An 18,950-nucleotide genomic window follows, 5' to 3' on the forward strand; every position below is an offset into this window, starting at 1 on the left:
CTTAAAAGGATACAAAATGATGAAATCCGGATTGACAGAGACAAGAAAATTGTAGATTGGCAAAATGAAAAATGTTATTCAAAAATCCGTTCAACTTGCGACAGTGCGTACCAAATAACGTATGCCACGATTTTCAAAAACTCCTCTTTTAATTTCATATGAAAATGTATAAAAATTATTGATTGAATTTGAAATTTGTTTTTATCTATATATACCTTTCTAATACTGTTTCATGTGGTTGCAAATAGGGAACTTGGTGGCACATCATCAATTCAACATGCAGGTGAAGCACAGTAAGTGAATAAGTCAATAAATATATAATTTATTAAATGCAATGATGAAATGGTGTAACAATGATGGGGGGGAGGGGGTCACGATTTAACTGGGATAACGGCGCTGCCATGAGATAAAGACAATCACCTTGCCCCCATCCCCCAGAAATATATAGATAAAATATTTTCATTATTATTTACAATGTTAGTTAATTAGTTAGTTAGTTACTTAGTTAGTCAATAAATAATAGTTAGTGATAGATATATACGCATGTGTATACATATATGTATATTGTATATAATATGTATACATATACAGTATATATTGTATAATATAATTGAATAATTTGTAATTATACTTAGTACGGTTTGCGATAATAAAAATATTACAATAAATGGATATCGAGCCTGAATCTTTAGGTAATTCGTATATTCTCTAATGTAGCAAGTATAATAATATGGTAATAAGGTAGTATTATTAGGAGGTATCGAGTACGTGTAATTATTATTAATGAACCTTTTTAATGATTTCTTTCTTCCCATCTCTCTTTAGTTCAAATATCTCTAGCGACTGCGCCTGCAGACTGGTGCTAATTTTATTCAATACTTTCAAGTATTCTATGCATGGATGAGTCCAGATATGAAACGATGCAGTCTCCCACGAACCGAAATCCAAATCATTTGAAAATAAAACAAGTAATTCGTTGGCAAATTTAAAAAGACCCGTATTTGAAGATCTCGTTAGAAACAAATGTTCACGTATTTTATTTTTTAAATCAGCATACATTTACTCGGTGGAAATAAAGGGTTTCTTTATAAAACTACGATGTATAAAATTTTCGTAAAAAAAAAACGTCTTCAACTATGTCAAGATTATTGTAAATACCTCCGCTAATTATGTTCGCCGATATTGACAAGGTTGAAATTTTTTAAGAAGCTTGTGAAGTCCTGCGCAACTTTTAGAAGAATAATTATAAGAATAAGCATAGATTGAAAAAACGATCAGCTTTTAAGTGAGAAATTTCAAGTGCGATGAAATCCTGAAATACGGTCATTTTTAAATTTGTCAAAGAATAACTGTACATTTTATTTTATAGGTGATCAGAAATTTCGCTCCGTAGCAGGTTTCGCGATTTCACGCTGATCTAGCCGTATGATAATAAGAATTACTACCGTTCTGCCATATCCGAAAGGCTCCGTCCCCAGAAGCTACTGAGGATCGAATAGGAGGGAATGGCCTGAATGTGAATGATTGAAAAATTTGTTTTATATTTCATATGATAGATCGCTAAAGATTCTCGACTGAATAAGCTTTAAAGTGAATCACATTGTCGGATCCAGATTCTAAAACCTTGCACGTCAACTGTACCGTTGCCATATAGGAAGAGTCAATTGATATATATATATATAAGAAATATAAATACTGTGCTAATTTTACCGACTCGAATTCCTTTTCAGTTTTCAAGTTATTTCCTCGCACAAATTTCTACGTTTCGTTGATTTTTTTCACTCTTTATCGTTCCACTATTCCGTCAGACGACGATAATACAGTTAATAAATGCATATCAACGAAGAATTAAATGAACGATTCGTTTCAACTCGGAAGTAGAAGGATATAAGAAGCATCAAGGATCTGGATCCGAAGCACTGGTTATATAATTCCATTATCGATTCGAAAGATTTTTAAATAACGCTAATCTATAATAATTTACTGCGTCTAAAAATCGTTTTAAAAGTGGCATAACATTTCTCCCCTCGTATCGTTAGATTTCGAAGTATTATTTACGTGTACACGTTGTAGTTATGTTTTCTTTTTCTTCTTCTTTATTTCTCTTCTAATTCATTTTTTTTTGTTAATTATTTTGTCTTGTTTTCTGTTCTCATCAAATTTATGTAATTAATGAAAGTGGCAGCGGTTAGGCCATGCGGCTCCTATTATCTATTCGTCTTTGACTCTTGGCTTTCTTATCCTACTTTATCATATAATATAGATTTAAGAAGTTTCAATTTCTTTTTTTTTGTGTTTTTTCTTTTCTAATAATATTAAATTTAAATTTGAGATATAATCACTTTTTAAGTGAAGTTTGAAAATGTATAAGGTACGTATTACAATTATACCTCGAAGCGCCTACCCTAGAAAATTTAATGACCATAACATACATACATATATGTTATATGAATATATATAACATATACATGTATATATATATCAATATATGGAGGTACGTAATTTCAACTCACGATAGTTGATTTGTTTCATAATATTGTTTTTATTTTAAGATTATCATTATTATTCATCATCGCTCCTATTATTATAATTATTATTATTATTATTATTATTATTATTATTATTATAGTTGTTGTTACTATTGTTAATTCATTTTTATTCATGCTGCTGCGTGAAAAGATCTTGGATCTCTATAAATATATTTCAATCGTAGCTAAAATGCTACGTAGATATTGTTATGATTAAATTTTTTTTGTTCAATTTATTATCCTTTTTATTAGAATTTGAAAATATCAAAGCAATTTACCGCTCCTGTAGTTGAGCTCCTATGTTTTAGACTAAACCATTAGCCGATTAACAGTTTTTACCACTAAGCGCGACGGTGTCCGACACATTATGATTATTATTAATTTTTACTGTTGTTTTTTTTTTAATCATTTTCCGTCCCGCTGCCGAATCGTTATTTTCTGTTTTATTCTGTGTTATTTTAGCTTTTTTCTTTTATTAAATACAAATGTAAAATTCAAAAATTGATTGCCATTTGTGAAAACCGCACTTAGAAGAAAACTGCGCCATATATAATGTATTTCAACCCTTATCACGCTCTTTGTCACTAGAATTTCAATTAGGTACTAAACTTTACTTTAACGTAGGTATAATAGAGCTATGGAATATTTACTTTAAGCAAAAATATAAATATAACAATAGTTTGTATATAATAATAATTATTATCATATTCATGACAATAACAATAAAAATGATGATGATAAAAATAAAAATAATAATAATAATAACAATAATAATAATAATAATAATAAGGACAACAATATCAATAAGAATAACTACTAGTCTCATTTAAGTATCAGCAGTAACATCATGACTAATGGATATAACAATGATTGAAAGATTGAAGTTTTTCAAATTTTGTTTCTTTTTTTTTTTTTAACATTCGATGATTTTACTTTATTTACGCGTGTATGTGTTTTTTTCGTCTTTATTTCATAACTCTTTTTTTCTCGAAATTCATCCTCGACGTTTTATAACAACTAAGAATAATAAATCTTTAAGCTTATAAATGGCATGAAAATGCTCATTGGAATTGACTCGTGTGTTAAACAACATTATTTTCAATATTACGTGCAAATTATGCTCACGTTCCGAAGATACAAACTCGGACTTTCTTTTTCAATTGAAAAGTCCTGCTTCTATAAATTTAAATCCTGAAGAATTTGTATTTCGTGTTTCTGCTCATTCCCAATAATAGAATTCCATGAAACTAATTCATTCAATTTTTTTCCTAACTGATGCTTGAAAAACGAGTTCTTCCAAATATCTACGAAAGATTTCGAGGCTCCGATTCTTGCCTAGATTTTAAATCATTTGTATTGAATTGAGAAATAATAAAAGTAATGAAAAAAACACGATGATTGAAATTAAGTTTGCGATTCACGCGTGCCAAACTCCAGTCTCAAACGCAACGTGAGCATAAATATGCAGGGTATCATCGATTGGATTTGTCTACTTGTCTCTGCTATTTCAATTAACAAATGTCATCATCATAAATAATGTATACATGTGACATTTTCATTTCGTGAAATACTTTCTTGGATCACTTTTTGGAGTTATCACAATGTTTGATCAGTTAAACACTATATGTTTATACTCTTATTATAAGACTTATTGACGGAAATCCGTGAGTGTGCTTCCTCTATGTTAATTATGTATGCGATTTCTATCTCATAGAAGAGAAATTTTTTTTTTTTTTCTTTTTTGCGATTTTCTTTTGAGAATGATGAAAACCTACGAGAGAAATATTGGTAGCTATACATAAGTAGGTAGATGGTTAATTATTATAGATAGAATTAGTCAAGGTATGTAGATAATTTTTAGTATTCAATTATCTAACTATTCAACGAATCTCCTCTTTCTTCTCTCTGGATATATATATATATTTTTTTTTTCGTGTAATATATATTATAATAAGAAAATTCATTACAATGTGTGATTTCACTAAGCACAGCCCGTCGATCAGGGCTCCACTAAGAGCTCTCGTCTTCCTTTTTAAAAAGAACAATTTTTCTTTTTCTTCTCTTTCAGTTTTAGAATATCAAATAAAAACGTTGGATCATAATACATTTGAATTCTTACAGATTATACCTGCATACGTGTAATAAACGTTCGATTTCATTTCGCTGTTCTCTCGCACCACACTCTGTCCGTACAATATAATTATGAGATGACTAATGAAAGACAGAAAAATAAAAGCTATATCGCATCGCAACGTAATTAAGTAGGTGTAATAATAACGTTTTCGTTCAACGTTTATTTCTTTCCCTTACACAACATTCCTTTTTCGTGGGAATTGATATGCTCGCAATTCGTGATTTACCTTATAACAGAATTACAGGGAATGCCGTTTATTCTTTTCCGTTCATCGATACTCTCGATTTTTTTTCTATTTTCTTTTTCTCGAGCAGTTTAAGTACATTCGATATCGGTTTGTTTCTCGTTTTGTCGTTGTATTACGTCGTGTTTTTCTCGAGTTTTTATAAATGCAACCTCGTTACATCTTATTTCTCACCTCCGTTACTGCAGGAAACGCTTAAATATACATTTGTATGCGATTATCAGAGCGGCTGTCAGATTTTATCTGTACATATTCGAGTTTCAATACGAATTTCAACAGACGCGAGTGCAATAAAGATGACCAGAAAGAACGAAATGATCACGCATGATTATGAGCGCCATGTGTAAAAAGTCACCTTGGATACTAATTATTATCTATCCTTTTTCACGTAGTGTCGTTTCGAGGCGTCGGGAAACCTAATTATCGAGAGGTTGATGAAAAAATAAAAAATAAAATTTCTTCAAATTTTGATAAATTACAATTATTTATACATTTATAAATATATGATGTGTGTGTATCTGCGCACGCTTACATACTGTCTTTACCTGCGTTTAGGAACAATTGTAATATAATAACAAGGCAGCAAGCTAAGCCTTGGGCTACTCGAGTCAGTCAGTCAGTACAAATCCATAGAAATCAGCATCTTCGCACTAGTTCGCAAAAGTGGCAATTCGATTTTCGGACTTTCGGATACTCGCTCCGTTCTCTGTACGTTTTTTTCGTGATTTTTGTTTGCTTCTGTGTGTTTTTTTTTATTCATTCAATCATTATTTTTTAATCTTCATTCGTTGAAAAATTTTTATCATTTTCTTTCATTATCGAGGAAGGACGGAGTCGTCTTCAGCGCAACGCACCAACGCGCACTGCAGATCTTCGTCGTTGGATGAATCGGACAATATTTTTTTAGCACACTAAGCTCAAAATCGCGACGTTGTGACTTCGTGGCTCTTGTATTCAAAAGTACAGGTCGAAACTCGTATGGATGTTTTTTGACTCACGTGTTACAGCACTCGTCTGTGGCTCGTACTGCAAGCCTCACGTCTCCTCAACAAGCCTCATCCATATTAGTTATGAAATGCCCTATTTATATAACGTGAGCACGTTTCACGCGTTTTTTCATGCGTGTTTTCCATACACAAAGTACCTGTTTCTATGAAGGTCGATTGAGTATACGAATGCGCATGCGCAGAGTACTGAAGAAACCACTTTCAAGTCCTAGAAGTTAAAAGTGGCTTCTTCTGTACTACGCGCATGCGCTGTCGCGAACGAATCTGACATCAAGCGACCCTAACTTCAACTTCATGCTTCGTGAAAAAACGCGTAACATACTCTTGTTACATAAAGAATCGTGTGGAACAAGGAGCCAACGGTCTTTTCGCCATGCGTATTTGCAATATTCGTCATCAGCTCACCTACGATTCACATTGCAAACTTATGCTCGACCCGAAAAGACCGCGTTTGCCTCCTTGTTGCAAAATATACTATTTTCCCCCTGTCTCTCTCTCTCTCTTTCTCTCTGTCTCTGATTTTCTTTAGTATATTTTGAAAGACGGAACCAGCCGAGACACGCCACTGTTCACCGTGAGGGTAATAGTATTAACAACGGATCAATTATCGCCACAGTACATAGCGTTTGATGGCATCGGGTTTTTTTCCTTCATTTTCGTTTTTTTTTTTTTTTGTTTCTTTGTACCTTGTGCCGTTTACCTAGCCACTAAAACAGAAATACCTAAACACGGTGGCATTGCTTCTGGTTGAAACCGGCACCCGATGCTACCGATGGCAAGGATGAACGGTGTTTGTTTGCTGGGTGGCATCTTGGTTCGCGGCTGCTAGGCTGGCCCCTGGGCTAGATGAGGGCGAGCTTTGGAGGGCAACAGCCCCCTGTGAAGTGTGTCCCGGCTGCCTCACGCTCCCGTTTGCGACGGCCCTGGCGCTCTGCAGTCTGGAGAAACGAAAATATTCATTAAAAAAAAAGTAGCAAATTGAAAAATTGAGTCCATATTTGATTTTTTCTAGTCGTTGGCGTGAAATTTTATCGACAAGTTTTACAACGGCAAGCAACTGATTTTCAGTTGGATTCTTAAGGAAGGGTGGGGGTAAAGGTGTAGGGAGACTAAAAAATAGAAGGGTTGCGATATCGAATTTTGAGAAACGTCAGAATATAATTTCTATAATTCTGAAAAGTAGAAAGTTGAAGCATAAGAAAATCAAAATATGGAAAGGTTAAGTATGCACAGAATACCAAATTTTTTGACTTGCCAAATTTTTATTTCTTCTGAAGATTCTATATTTTCACTTTTCCATGTTTTGATTTACCATATTTTCAAATTCTATGAAATAGATTATCACGGTTTTAAAAATTCGATATTCTGACTCTGCTATTTCTGATCACTCTACATTTTTCCTCCCGCTTCTTCCCAACCGCAACTTTCTGAATTAATCTTCAAAGATTCGGGGTACATTCTCCAAATTTCGGGGTGTATCATTAATTTAAAAGCCAAACCTAGTAGTAGACAGACGTTTTACTCCAGACTTTGATAAGCTTCGAACTTGTCCTTATATACTGATAGTTTTTGTTCAATCGAATTTAAAATTTTTTTTACTTGAAATTTTGCAGCTGGCTGCATTACATTCTTTCCGAAAGTACAGATTTCATTTTTCATCATTCTCTATGCGTCGGTTGCACTATTATACTCACCGGTCGCGACTCGTCCCATGACAAGCTGCATTGACACACACACACACAACCGTTATTTCATTGGAACATTTAGAGTGGTCATATCTTACCAGAGACTTTTGAGATTTTTCATGCCACCCACAAATTAACGGAGCTTTCTCGTACTTTTCTCAGAGTGTATTTCAATCTTTACCAGATAAAGCCGATCTTGTATGAGTCAGTAGTACAACAAATAGATCATCGATCTCATCGTCAATTTTACAACTTTTGAATCAACTCAAAATACATGGAATACGTATCATTTTTCAGTCACAGCAAAAAAAAAAGCTCTCTCTAACTGAAACAAGTTCTGACTACGCGTCTAACAATGATGAACTGTATATTCTTGTTCAACAAGCACATCTGTAGAGTCAGATCCGTTGATTTTAAGAGCATGAAAAATTTCGCGAGAAAGAGTGACACGCAAATATGTATGTATACGAAGAGATGAAAGATGCTGTAAGTTACGATGTCTCGGTGTGCAAGATGTTCGGATGTTCGGATTAAGGTGTAATATGAAATGTGAAGGGTTTCTTTTAATTTATAAGAAATTGATCAAAAGAAACAACAGTCAGTGATTACTCGTTTGTACTTGTTGAGACATCTAGAGTGCTTACTAGTTAGACATTAACGCACGAATTTCAGTGTCTGTCCGCTTACTTGATTTTGGATTGCCTCATGAACTGCTGAATTTTTCTGGCAGCTTGATGGGCGGCTTGTTGGTAAGCGGCTTGTTGCCGTGAGCTGGAAGACCCAGGACGAGCCCGGTAGTTGCGGTAGTTACTCTGGATAACTAACGCTGCTCGAGTTGCTTGTCTTAAAAAAAAGAGGAACAATCATAATGCGAGGAAAGGTTATTCCGGGAACTGCTTCAAAATCGTTACCAGGAGCTTAGAAAGATTATTGTCACAAGAAAATGTGCAAAGGTGTTCAATTGATCAAAAGTCTGGCTTAATCAAATGTCGAGTTGGATTTCAAGTTGAGCTGTTGGAAACTTTACAGATATCGCATTATTCTCAGATTTATATTATTTATTTTTTGCTCGGTTATTCTGTCGATTGTAAAATTCAAAGTTGAAGGGATTTCAAAAACTGTTTCATGCATTGAAAGAAATCGGCAATCTTGACCGAGGAGCCATTCACTTGAAAATCAAACGAATGAATCCAGTTCATTGACGTTGTTTCTAAGTGATTTTCAATAATTTTTTTAACCGACCAAGGCGGTTCTCAATAAGTTCCGGGTGGGAGAGAATCACTGGAAATCGTCTAGAACTCTGGGAGATCATTGGAAATCACCTGGTAAACTGGAAATTACGGAGAACAGACCGTGATCAAATGAAAATCAATGGGTTCTAAAGATTTCTCACATTTGTCGCGCAAGTTCTTTAACGTAATCACGCAAGTGATTCGCAATGATATTCAACGATTTTAGTCATCTTGATTCCAGATTTCTCGTTACTTCGAAAAATATTGAAGTATTTTGAGCTCGTTTCCATTTCCATCTGTTAAATTTCTCAGTCCCATCAGTGACCGGCCCCTCGATCTTGACACAAGTCTCTCGATGTAGTATTGTGTGATGAAAAAATATGACATCTTGATCGCACCTGTAATAAGCGTACTGTTTATACCGTCGATAGTACTGCTGTATGAGTACGGCAGCATGTCGTTCGGCTTCTTCTTGCCGTTGGCGTCCCTTGTAGCTGCGGTAAGCCTTTTGGATCATTCGAGCGGCTTGATAAAGTTCGCGTTGTTCCCGGTCGGAGAGTGTCAATCTGCTCAAATCGGCCTCACTGTCACCCCCACCACCGCCGCAAATACCCCCGCCCAAAACTACGTTACGATCACAGTTTTCGTAACCGTAACGAGCGTTGTGACCGTTCCCGCCGTCCAGCTGTAGCTGGAGTTGGAGGAATTCGCAAAAATCCGCAGTCGTCGGTGGCGGCGAGGGCGAGTCTGGCGTCAGACAACTGCTCGATGGACTCGAGGGACTGGCATCAGCGTCAACGTCTGACACTGATGCCGCTCCCCCGCCGCAGTCCCGATACGAATCGAACAGTTCGCCCGAATCCAGGGGCTGAAATTAAACCGATGTCAACCAGGTGATCGACAGTTGAAAAAGTTACGTATTTTTCCTCTCGTCTCTTTCTTTTTCAACCGGCGTATTAAAACACAGGTTTACATCTTGCCTACCATAACCGCTTTTTATACATCCCCTCAACCTCCTGTGTTTCTTCGTGAAACATTTACCACAGATAGAATTAAAAATTGATAGACAAAAAAAAAATAAAAAATTAGCGAGCGTAATACGATGATCGTTTGAAACTACACTCCTGAAATTATGTGTCAGTTCGTGTACACCGTTCTTTGTATGAATGATTCAACGTTGATTAATGAAACTAAAACGAATTTTCGTATGCGATTTAACTATGCTTTCGTGTGTATCTTAAGTCACCATTTGCTCCATCAAGGCATCTTCCAGTGGCGTTAACGGCGGAGGCGGTGACGGGGGTGAAGATGGCGAGGGAGGTTCTCCGTCACCACGTTTTATTCGTTCTGGAAGCGCTGCGATTATCTGTTCCGCCAACGTCAGTACCTTGGCATCTTCCTCCCCTGGAAAAAATGATCAATCGGAAACTTGGACGTGACCGACTTAGCTCAAAGGTAAAGAATATGCATGTGTGTATAACATGTTGTACACTATGGACATTGCTGAAACCACATCAATCGCAACGTACAATCAAAGCCATCACATTATTTCGTTTGGTATGAATATAATAACGGCTATACACAGTAAACAAAGAGTTTTCTCGCGTTATAAGGCCAACCCTTGAGTCAGAGCAACTTGAGCGAAGGAACGTTACAGGCTGAACGTAGCAGAAGCGTCCTTATAACGTGAGATAACCGTATGCATATTGTACCAGAGAGGTTGTTGCTATTGTTCCATTCGTATACGCCAAGAGTCTTATTGAACGAACGGTATTCGATGGTTCTGGTGCACCGAATGTTCGGTGCTTTTTGCGGAACATTGAATATGAAGCATAACACACGAGTTGAGCACTCTCGAACACAACCTTCCTGGTACCAAAGTTTGTGATGAATATAGGTGTAATAAGAAGGGTGGGGTGAGTTATATTGTTATAGACGACATCGGAAACATATAAATATAAGGTGTTAAACACAGACGATATATAGTATATCCAAGAACAGTTACCAAGGCCAAGCAACACCAACACCCAACACTGCTAAGAAACTGCAATAGTTAGAAGGTTAGGAGTCGCGATTGTTAATGAACAATATACATATAACACAATGTTAGATAATGACGTAATGTTGTTGCAGGATAGCACGTCATAGTATTTGTCTAACTCTATGTGACGCAGCCGAGAAACAGACAGAAATACCTATGTGCTGATACACATACGTATGATATTCATCTAGGAAGAGTATTGTCTAGTACTGTATGTAAGAAGGTGTTTCTCATACATTCAGAAAGTAGACGACAGTGTTACAAGAGACAGACAAACAGACAGAAGGAGATACGAGGATGGTACGGACCTACGGTCTCTTGGGGGTTGGGAGCACTAGGAGTACTCTCCATTTTCTGTTGGCCGAGGCTCAACGATGTTTCGTCTTCTTGCAACAACTCCATGTTGTCCAACAGCGGTGAGCCACCTGTGTTTCATCGATAATCATCCCCTTAATACACGATGCACATACGGAATCTTTCCCCTCGCTCAACCGACGCGAGTATACAGTCTACTTTTCCCTTTTAATGGTATAAACTATTACTTGACATTGGCTGGAAACTTACATAGCGCTAAATCAAGGCCACTGTCTTGGGAAGGTCTCCTAGGGCTTGCTGGACGCAAAAAAAGCCCTTCGTCCTGCCTCCGCGCTTCTAATTGATTCAACTCTTCCGCTATCATCGAATGACCGTTTCCCGATGCTATCTCAGTCGCGCTTCTACCTCGATTGTCTTTCACTCGTAATGCCATCGCGTTCCACCTATTTTATAAAAATGCTTTTATTCTTTTCCCCGTGAACAGCTATACCACGTCATTCATTATTATAATCCCATACAGGACAGGTTTATGGTTAAAACTTTAGCCACAGATATATAATGCACATTTCAACAAGTTTATTAGCATATGTTATGTAACATTCAGAATGTTTCATTGCAAGCATTTCAACGGATGAACGAAAAACAGCTCAAATTTACGACGCATGTAAATGCAAGATGGACTTGAAGTTTCAAGATTTACTCATTCCGTTTCACTCCTCGTGTACACACAACAATATTCAAAGACGTCATTCAGTAAAAGTAGAATCCTTAGATAACCTTCTTAAATCGAAATGAAAACCAACACATTTATTTCAAACATAATCTGAAACGTTTCACCTCCTGCTTGCAAGTTGAAATCATCTTCGATCTACGATTGAAAATTTTCTTATCCACCAAGTCGACCTTCTATATTAATATAAAAAACGGAAGAAGCTAATACGAACGAGTTGTTATTCAACCAGAAGATCTTCAATGTCACAATGTACATACATAATAACACCAAAGTTAGATTTCTTTAACACACTTGTGCTGTATGGGGTCATGTTTAATCGTTAAAGAACACGACATGGGTATTAAAGTGACATATTAAAATTCTCATGTTTTCCTTCCCTCTCAATTCATATGCTATCGTACACACATACCTGTACAGTATTCTAGCTGTATCGGCATGTCCAGCAGCGCACGCCCAGGCAAGAGGCGTGAGTCCGCTTCCATCCTGCCGTAGGGCATCGACTTCAGCGTCCAGTACGGTGCTGGGATTCTCAGCCCTCCAATGAAGTAGAGCACAAGCCAGCCTAGAGTAGCCCAACCCAGCAGCCAAGTGCAGAAGAGTCGGTCCTCCGGACTGCAGAGGTTCAGCGCCGACCTGCCAAGGTCGCGCAACTGCGTCCTAGAGCAAGTAAAAAGGGTCGCGACTTGAGGGTTTCTAATAAACTTTGGGTCCAGACCATCTAGCTGTCCATGAGTATTCATAGGTACCAACATTCGTTCGTTTTCCGTTCTTTCCTAACAATCGAAGAAATTCTTGAGCTCTCCTAGTCGGTTTCGGGTGCTATCAAATTGATCGGACTTGATTTCACGCACCTGGCAATAGGCGACAAGTCGTTCCTCGAAGTGAGCCGCTGGCGAGGGAGGACCAGGGCCTTGGAGGCGGGCTTCGACGTCAGCCAGCCTGTCTAGAAGGGCCCGTTCGGGACTCGGTTCGGCTGTTGATGCACGCCGATACTCAAATGCAACGCTGTCCGAGACCACGAAACCGTCACAGGCTACTTGAAGGGAAGCCAGACCTGGAGCGTGCGCCGGACATCGACAACGTAGCACCCCAGGTTGCACCAGGCAGGCCTCTACTGGCTCAGCGTCGAACAAGACCGAGTAAGATTGAGATCCACTACCACCAGTCCATGGTCCAGCGACTAGTACCTAATCACGAGATAAGTTAGTCTTTTCCTGTACTCCAGGAAGGTGAATATTTAGTATTTACCTTTACGCCACCCTCTGTATAACTCCATTCGGGACTATATTCGGCGATATGAGCTGTGTTCGGGTGACAGTTCGCATCGCTATCCGACCTGCCTCTTTCAATGGCTTTCGCTTGCTCGGTTTCAAAGTCGTGAAGCTCTGGTAGATCGCCAAATACGTCAAAGGCGTCTAAATTGACGAGAACGTCGTCTGAGGAGTCGATAAAGTCCATTGGATTGATGATATTGTCGTCAGCTGGAGAGGGCGATGGAGCAGGGGGCACCATGTTCGCTGACAACGTTCGTTGAATGTCTTCCTGACTGAGGTCCAAGGTTTCTGCAAAATCTGTCACTACCGAACTGGACGCTGGCAGTGTTTGAGTGCTCGACCTTTGCATGCTATCCTGGTTATCCAATTCATGCTGAGTCTGCTGCTCCCTGTCGACGCTCGTCTGCTGAACTATCTGCTGCTCCGTCACTTGCCTCATCTCAATTCGCTGATTCTGCTGCTGCTGCTGTTGTTGTTGTTGTTGTTGTTGCTGCTGCTGCTGCTGCTGCTGCTGTTGCTGATGGTAAGGCTGGCTGTTCAGAATCAAGAGGCCACCTCCTCCTTGGATTTGCTGTAAGCTCAGAACCAGGGGGGCTGGCTGTTGGTTCTGGGTGGAATGGGAATGTCGCGAGTATACCCTAGGTGCGTTCGGTGCTGTGGAAGAAGGCTGCTGACCCCCCGTTGTGGAAGTCACCTTGCAGAGCATCATTTTTTTTCGATAATACAATAAGATCAAAGGTACCTCGACTGATTCTTATGACGCTACAATGAATGTATCGACATCCAACTGACCTGATTGTCGGGCGTTAGTCTTCTGGGAGCAAGCTGAGCTCCACCAGTCGACGGGGTATTGGATGCTCTTTGCCGGTCGAGGAGCTGAGTGACGATCATGTCGACCGGATGATTAGAATGCTGCGTTGCGTTTGGATCGTCATAGTCTACGTCTCCACCGAGGAACATTGGCCTCAGCTGAGAAGCGAGTTCATCCCGGGTCCACTCTTTCTTGTCCGGTGGTAATGCGAGGCACGGTGGTAACGCGGCTAGTTTTGCATCGCCGTCCGGATAAGGGACGTTCAAATAGTGGACGAGAACAACGTCTGGATTTTGTAACAGCCAATAACATCTTCGATGAAAGGTTGGCAGGATAGCCGAGTGAACGTAGCAGCCGTATATACATTCGACTCCCTGAACCTGCACGTCGTTCAAAAGTCAATTTCATTCGTCTGTGTTATGTTTTGATGATTGAACAGGCACCGATAGCATTTCAGTCAACGCCGACAGTGAACAGCGTGACTTGGCAATGGTAAACTCACCTAAACCTCAGATAAATGAGCTCCATTCAACTAACACTGTCTATTGTGGGCGCCGGCTATTCAACACAACCGAGTCTATTATCTACCTTTAGCTTCATGTGATCCTCGCGAGTTGTCTTCCCGTCTTTTCGTTTTTTCCAGCAATAACCATCCCGCCGATATCGTACCTTCTTCCGTGAATATAACAGCATCGATCCGCTTTTTGGACGAACTTTTACCTCTCGACTCTGCCATTCCACGTGCCTTTGGAAACTTATCAAAATGGCAGCGATTTCCTGAAATACAGACATATTTTCAACCTCGTTAAGAGCAGGGATCGCTAACTTTCATCAGGGGTGGTACCAAGTTTAGATCAATACTCTTGTTGATATTTAACGCGGAAAGCTTTGGAACAGTCAAAGCTCGAACGAGTCACGTCGCAGATAGCGCGTTCTGAAATTTACTCCATAGAGCCCGATCGAGTAATTACGGGGTTGTCATGTGTACATGTCTAGATCAAGATCCATATAATAAATTCATTGGACTCCGATACCAGTGCTATTACGATTCTAGACTGACCCCAGTCATTCAACCTTCCATTTAGTCAGATTCACTGGGTCAAATTTTAGTCATTAACGGGAGACGTACCCAGACAGAGTCCGAAAACCGAATCATTGGGTGTAATATCTTCCAACGATGCTGATTCGACTTCACCAATGTAGCTGTGGGTATTGGATGTGTAAATGACGACGTAGAATGCTGGGTATTAACGGAACGAGTAATCTCTCGTATCAGGAGGGCTGGCGGGTTTTGTTCAAATCGTTAACTCACATGCATAAACACAAGCACGTGGTGCCGTGTCGACCTAGTGTCGTATGGTTCGTACGTAACGGGCATACCAGCGGGTTTCGCGAACGCTACGTAAAGAGCCGGGTATTGATTGGCGCCCGGAAGGCAAGGAGGCGCAATTCTAGGCGACGAGGGTGAGGCACGGGGTAAAGTTAGGTGAAGTTGATTCGCGATTTCCACGCGAACGTGACGAGCGCCATCTCACGGGGCGTCATCATCATCCCCTTGATCGTTATCGGTGCACAAGTTGCGTTACTTTGTTAGAAAATTTTTACCGCAATTATGACAGTATAGTATAGCCGCAAAAAGAACTTATCCAGTATGCTTGATCGGGAGAATTATTGCAATGACATTTTTTGTAAGACAATTCGAAACAAAAAATTATGAACACACATATTTTCAAATAATTTATTTCACCTTTTCCGAAATCCATTACCGAGAACAATCGTAATTCTTGAGATTTCGGTGAAACCGTCTCAAATAAGGCAAATATCTAGCGAATAGACGAAAAACTTTGTTGAAAACTTCAACATTTCGTTAGTAAATTCATTTTTGTAGAATAAGAAAAAAGAACTGTAAGAAGGACCGTTGAACATCAGTTAAGGAAACTGTTGAAGAAAATATGTAAAGACTTGACTTTTGTTTAGTGCGCACAAGCATATTTCTGCAAGTAAATTTTAAAGTTGAGAGGACCGCGAAAATCCCCCACCGCCATTATTCAATCCAAGAGAGCTTCAACTCCGACTTGCAGGCCGTATATTTCCATAAATTCAATATCACGTATGCGCTGTCTCGAAGAGGGATCATCTCAAGGAAGTAGATATGCAAACTCACTCCAAAGAGAATCTACGATTCGGCGTTGGTGGTGCCTTACACCCATGTGACACTGTTTTCGAACTAGCTTCAGTATCGATTCGTTATGTAGATTGCTATCCAGCTATCGCGTTACTTCTTCGCACGCTATAAATACTCAGTTTCCGCCTATATTTGATCACGAAAATTAAGGACCACGTGACACGGAAAATAGTTCACGGATACAAATTGTTGGAAACAAAAAAAAAGGTAGAGATTCATACTCACAGATCTCATATGGCAAGTTTACCACGACGAATATGATAGTACATTCTCACACGCTGAGCAGATCCTGAATCTAATTCGAGTTTATGTAGTCTATTTTTACCTCCAGAAGACAAATACGACCAATCATGTTTCTTATACGACAAAAATTTTGTCTCGAAATAGACACGTCAAGTTGAAAAGAATCAACTAACGTATTTTTTTTCTTTTCCACATTCCGAAAGGTGGAAGATACGTACAAATAAAAATTTATCTTGTTATCGACAGGACATGCATACCATGCACACATTACTGCACGGATGCACACAACGATATGTTTATTTGACTGAGCACCGAAAAGATGGACCGATTTCGTCGATGAAATAAACCTCAAGGCAAAGCCATACATTACATAATGCATTTATTAATAAAGTATAAAATTGGACTAGCGATAGTCAGTTCGGCGAGACCATTAGTTGGCAAGGCCAGGAGAAACGGGCGGTTAGTCGGTGGCCTTTGGGGGTGGTTATTCGAGGGCCGGGACGGCCTCACCTTTATCTTCCGGCAGGGCGAACACGTTGGGCGATGGGGCTGCGGATATAAATATTCCCTAGGGCGGCAGGGGCGGCTGGTAGCAGGAGGGACAGGTTGGATGGGGTCGGGATACGCGGAGCGGGGAGACAGATAGGTGAACCCGGCATGCATGCACTCCGTTCAATCCCTTGGCACCCTTTCCCCGCATGCACATACACAAGTCTAGGTACAATAACGTTGCAGTGATTTACAATCGCTTAATTGATCATTTGCATTCTGGCAGCCCGCTCCGTGCGGCTTGGTTTGGCCGTCAGTGCCGCTGCCCCCGCCCCCCCATTCTCGAAAGAGGTCACAGAGTGTATAGCTTCGGGGGCTCGTGGTAACACGACCAGTTAGCTTGTGTAGGGTGACGTTTACCAGGTTCATGATGCAAAGGTGGATTACATCCACGGACAGTTATGTAGTGCGCGGATTTGCAACGGTGTGCAACTATTTTACATACCTCCGGTACACGTCGTGTCAAAGCCGGTTAGAGGATACCAAAGAGGTTGAAGAGACTAACGTTAACGTCACGAAACTTCAGGAAAAAAATTTATTTGGCTTTCGAAAAATATGAGCATGTTTGGTTAGAAGCAAAGATTTTTCTTTAACGTGCATCGTTATAGTAACGTTACCAACTTCTGTTACATCGATACCAGAGTGCAACTTTCGACGTGTCCAACTTGAGTCCAACTGCTACTAACAATAAGTCGAGCCGATTGCCCGGTACACGCAGAACTGACTGATCGTGCTTAAGGTGCTGTATAGTACATTGGGAGGGAGGCTCCTCAGTCGGCCGAGAGGTTCCAGACTGAATTTTAAAACACTTCCGAATTCCGAATTCCGTCCTCGCACGATCACGGCAGTCGCTCTGGAGCTAACTACGGAATTTTTGCTGCTTTGCTAACCTATTTCAAACGTGTCTTTTTCCACCTTCATTTTTCTTCTTTTTTTGAGATCAGTTGTTCGTTTTGTTCGGTTTTTAGGGCCACGGAACTTCGATCAGCAACGGTTGGTTTTAGCTACACGATCAGTAAATACGGTCTTTCACGTAAATTCGTCATCCCGATAAATGTCTTTGTATCAAAATCAGCTGTTAAAAAATTTCAACGCAAAATATCGGGTACATCAATTAAGTTGCAGTAGTTGGTGACAATGTTACAGAAGTTTTAGCTACCGGTTTCAGCGACAAACTGAAATTTTTGAAAATTATTTCGTAAGTTTTATGAAATATAAAAAAAGAACGCTTGAAACGAAACAGTTATTAAGTAGAAAACAGTCCATTCGTTAATACAATTCAGATCAAATGTGACTGCGGAAAAATTTCGGGAGTCGATTGAGATACGCGACGAAATTTTGCAAAACCTTGACCCACTTGGTATCAAGAAATGATGATCAAGTGAGCCTTGCAGAGAACATATGTTGACTCGAACAATTTGTTATGAAGCTTGAACGCAAAAATCGGCTGCACAATATTTTAGCATGATTTTTTTTTCAGGTGAATGTTAACGAAAAAGATAATTGAGAATTCCGTAAGCCCAGGATTCAAAATAATGAATTTATTTTTTGAATTGGAATTCGGTGTAAAGTATTCCATGAAACTTGTGAACGTCCACCGCTCAATCTATACGTTGAAAATTAAAACCCTTTCCAATTATTGAAAAGTCAACGGTCTTCAGAGATGCATATTAAAGGGGTGGTAGCAGTTAAATCGTCTCAAAAAAGTGATATAAGTAACTTTTGTACAGCCAAATGTTTTATACAGGCAACTGAATTACGGCTGAAAAAGTAACTGATGTGACAATTTCTTGAAAAAAGTGACAAAAAGGCCCTCCGTTAAAAAAGAGTTACTGATAACCAGCCCTGTCACCATAGCCAAGGTCAAAAAGCCTGCGAAGTAGCATAAGGTAATCATTTGATATGCTATCAGCTCCTGTTCGACAACAGGAAGTAATGCAGCGATTATACAATCATATGCTTCAGAGAC

The 18,950-nt window shown here is 39.2% G+C and overlaps 1 protein-coding gene across 7 annotated transcripts in view; it reads right to left on the reverse strand.

Moving 5' to 3' along the window:
• Window positions 1–302: 302 nt before the first annotated feature.
• Window positions 303–18,950, reverse strand: part of Camta (Calmodulin-binding transcription activator) — a 36,618-nt gene continuing 17,970 nt past the window's right edge. For 2 of the 7 annotated variants that reach the window (XM_046611914.2, XM_046611918.2), the window contains 11 exons: window positions 14,593–14,781; window positions 13,986–14,384; window positions 13,168–13,887; window positions 12,771–13,106; window positions 12,329–12,576; window positions 11,436–11,629; window positions 11,180–11,296; window positions 10,077–10,234; window positions 9,229–9,698; window positions 8,286–8,441; window positions 303–6,851 (listed from right to left, as the gene is read on the reverse strand). In XM_046611914.2, the coding sequence (XP_046467870.1) occupies window positions 6,680–6,851; window positions 8,286–8,441; window positions 9,229–9,698; window positions 10,077–10,234; window positions 11,180–11,296; window positions 11,436–11,629; window positions 12,329–12,576; window positions 12,771–13,106; window positions 13,168–13,887; window positions 13,986–14,384; window positions 14,593–14,781 (3,159 nt within the window). In that variant the 3' untranslated portion in view covers window positions 303–6,679. Of the gene's footprint in view, window positions 6,852–7,607; window positions 7,633–8,285; window positions 8,442–9,228; window positions 9,699–10,076; window positions 10,235–11,179; window positions 11,297–11,435; window positions 11,630–12,328; window positions 12,577–12,770; window positions 13,107–13,167; window positions 13,888–13,985; window positions 14,385–14,592; window positions 14,782–18,950 lie in introns of those variants that run through there. The other 5 variants (XM_046611916.2, XM_046611915.2, XM_046611917.2 and 2 more) reach the window with 5 other exon arrangements.

Source organism: Neodiprion pinetum, chromosome 2, assembly GCF_021155775.2.
Source record: "Neodiprion pinetum isolate iyNeoPine1 chromosome 2, iyNeoPine1.2, whole genome shotgun sequence".
Classification (NCBI taxonomy): Eukaryota; Metazoa; Arthropoda; class Insecta; order Hymenoptera; family Diprionidae; genus Neodiprion; species Neodiprion pinetum.